Source organism: Alligator sinensis, unplaced genomic scaffold, assembly GCF_000455745.1.
Source record: "Alligator sinensis unplaced genomic scaffold, ASM45574v1 scaffold107_3, whole genome shotgun sequence".
Lineage (NCBI taxonomy): Eukaryota > Metazoa > Chordata > Crocodylia > Alligatoridae > Alligator > Alligator sinensis.
In genome coordinates, this window is record NW_005842578.1 from 122,732 (window position 1) to 124,710 (window position 1,979).

The 1,979-nt window shown below is 65.4% G+C and overlaps 2 protein-coding genes across 2 annotated transcripts in view; both read right to left on the reverse strand.

Moving 5' to 3' along the window:
* Positions 1 to 218: 218 nt before the first annotated feature.
* Positions 219 to 1,968, reverse strand: LOC112551727. The gene is made up of 3 exons (XM_025214300.1): positions 1,114 to 1,968; positions 772 to 854; positions 219 to 539 (listed from the first exon to the last, which is right to left on the reverse strand). Exons 1-3 carry the CDS (start codon positions 1,508 to 1,510, stop codon positions 219 to 221), a joined length of 801 nt encoding a protein of 266 aa, XP_025070085.1. The 5' UTR covers positions 1,511 to 1,968.
* The window catches only part of LOC106722708 (nesprin-2-like), a 1,984-nt gene continuing 1,864 nt past the window's right edge, over positions 1,860 to 1,979 (reverse strand). Inside the window, exon 3 of the mRNA XM_025214301.1 lies at positions 1,860 to 1,882. Coding sequence (XP_025070086.1) covers positions 1,860 to 1,882 — 23 coding nt within the window. The remainder of the gene's footprint in view (positions 1,883 to 1,979) is intronic.

Sequence of the window (1,979 nt, forward strand, 5' to 3'; positions counted from 1 at the left end):
AGGGGGAGGGGGAGACACTTGGGGGCGGGGGCCCGGGGTTTAGTTCCCTGCTCTGCCACTGACTGTGGTCTTGGTCACATCACTTAAACCAGGGGCAGCCCCGGCTTCCCCTCCCGGGGCGGGGGAACAACTCTTCTGTGCGTCAGAAGGGGGCTGTATTGAAACGAGGAGGCAGGGAGCAGGGGTGAGTGCTGAGTTTGGAAGGCAGACTAGGGGATTTAGGCACCTCCCTCCAACAGGCCAGGCCTCGCACTCACCGGAGCTGTGGTCTTGGTCACATCACTTAAACCAGGGGCAGCCCCGGCTTCCCCTCCCGGGGCGGGGGAACAACTCTTCTGTGCGTCAGAAGGGGGCTGTATTGAAACGAGGAGGCAGGGAGCAGGGGTGAGTGCTGAGTTTGGAAGGCAGACTAGGGGATTTAGGCACCTCCCTCCAACAGGCCAGGCCTCGCACTCACCGGAGCTGTCCCCGGCGGCGTCTGCGGCCCTCGGGACTGCTACAGGAAGGTGTGCCTTGTCCCTGGCCAGGAGGGAGCCCGGCTGGAATGGACAAGGGGGTTAGTAGCTGAAGGCAGCCCCGTGCCTCGGTTTCCCCAAAAGGATGTCCCTTCCACCCCCAACCCCAGTCCAGCTGGGGATCGCAGCTGGCAAAGGACCCAGGTCCCCGGGCCCCGCTGCTGTACGCACGAGGCTCCCCCTTGCTGTAGCCTCCCCGGCCCCCAGAGCTGGGGGAGAGCCCAGGCATCCGGGCTCACCGCCCCCCACCACCTACCTGGGCATCCTCTGGGCCACATCTGGAGCGGGGGGAGCTGCACAGCTGGCAGGAGGGGCCCCATCTTGACTCTTCCCATGAACCTGGAGAGGGAGCAGATTCTGGGTGCATCTGCCCCTTTAAAACCCCCCCCCCCCCCCCCCCCCCCCACACACCCACAGAGCAGGTATCCTGCCCCAAGGGTGCTGGGACCCAGGACCCCTGGGTTCAATCTCTGCTTTGGAAGGGGAGCAGGGGCGGGAGAAGCCAGGATGCTTGGGGTCTTTCCCCGCCAGCTCCAGGGAAGGAGTGCAGGCTCGTGGCTAGAGCCGGGGGGGGCTGGAAGGAGCCCCCTCCCCATACCAGTGATGGCGCTGTAATAAGACGAGTCCTCGTCATCATGGGAGGTCGACCCCCCAACATCCACCGAGGGGTCCCACTCCAGGTCCTCGCTGCCCCTGTCCAGGGGCTGCTCCAGCGTCCGGCACGGGGTGGACTGGGGCACGAAAGCAAGGGGCCCCGGTCCCCTCTTGGCCTCTGCTTCCAGGGAGGAGCAGTCAGACAGCGCGTCGGTCTCCGGGTCCGAGAGCCGCCCGTCCTCGAAGACCTGACGGGGGTGAGAGGAGAGGATGGAGAGGGGAATCCCCATTCCCTGCTGACCATACAGGGGCCATGACACACCTTGGAGCCTGGTTGAGTCCCTCCAGCAGAGGGCATGAAACACCCCGCAGGCATCAGCCTCCATTGCCTCAGTCCCCATAAGGATGTGAGCAGGGAGCTGTGTCTGTGGGGGCAGGGGCTGGGGGGCAGCCACCTCTGGGGAGGGGAGGGGCAGCTGCACCTGCAGGGGGGTAACCTGCACTGACCGAGGGAGGAGCAGAGCAACCCCCACCCTCCTAGTGCTGGGACCCACAGGGGATGATGCAGCTGTGTCTGGGGTGTGGCACCTGCACTGTACAGAGTTAGTCTATAAGGTGCATGGGTACCCTGACACGAGCTTGCTCACGCAGGACAGGGACGGGGGCAAGAGCGCAGCACCCCCGAGGGCTGGGGGTGCCACAGGCTACAAGGAGAGACCTGCCCCCGCGGCGCAGTCTCCCATCCAGGAGTCAAACACAGCTGCCCCTTGCACCTGGAGGGGACACGAGGTGGGAGTCCACCGGGGCTAACCCCTGCTTAGCTTCCGGGTGTTTCCCCCCGGGGTGACGGGTGTAGCAGCCATGCACCAG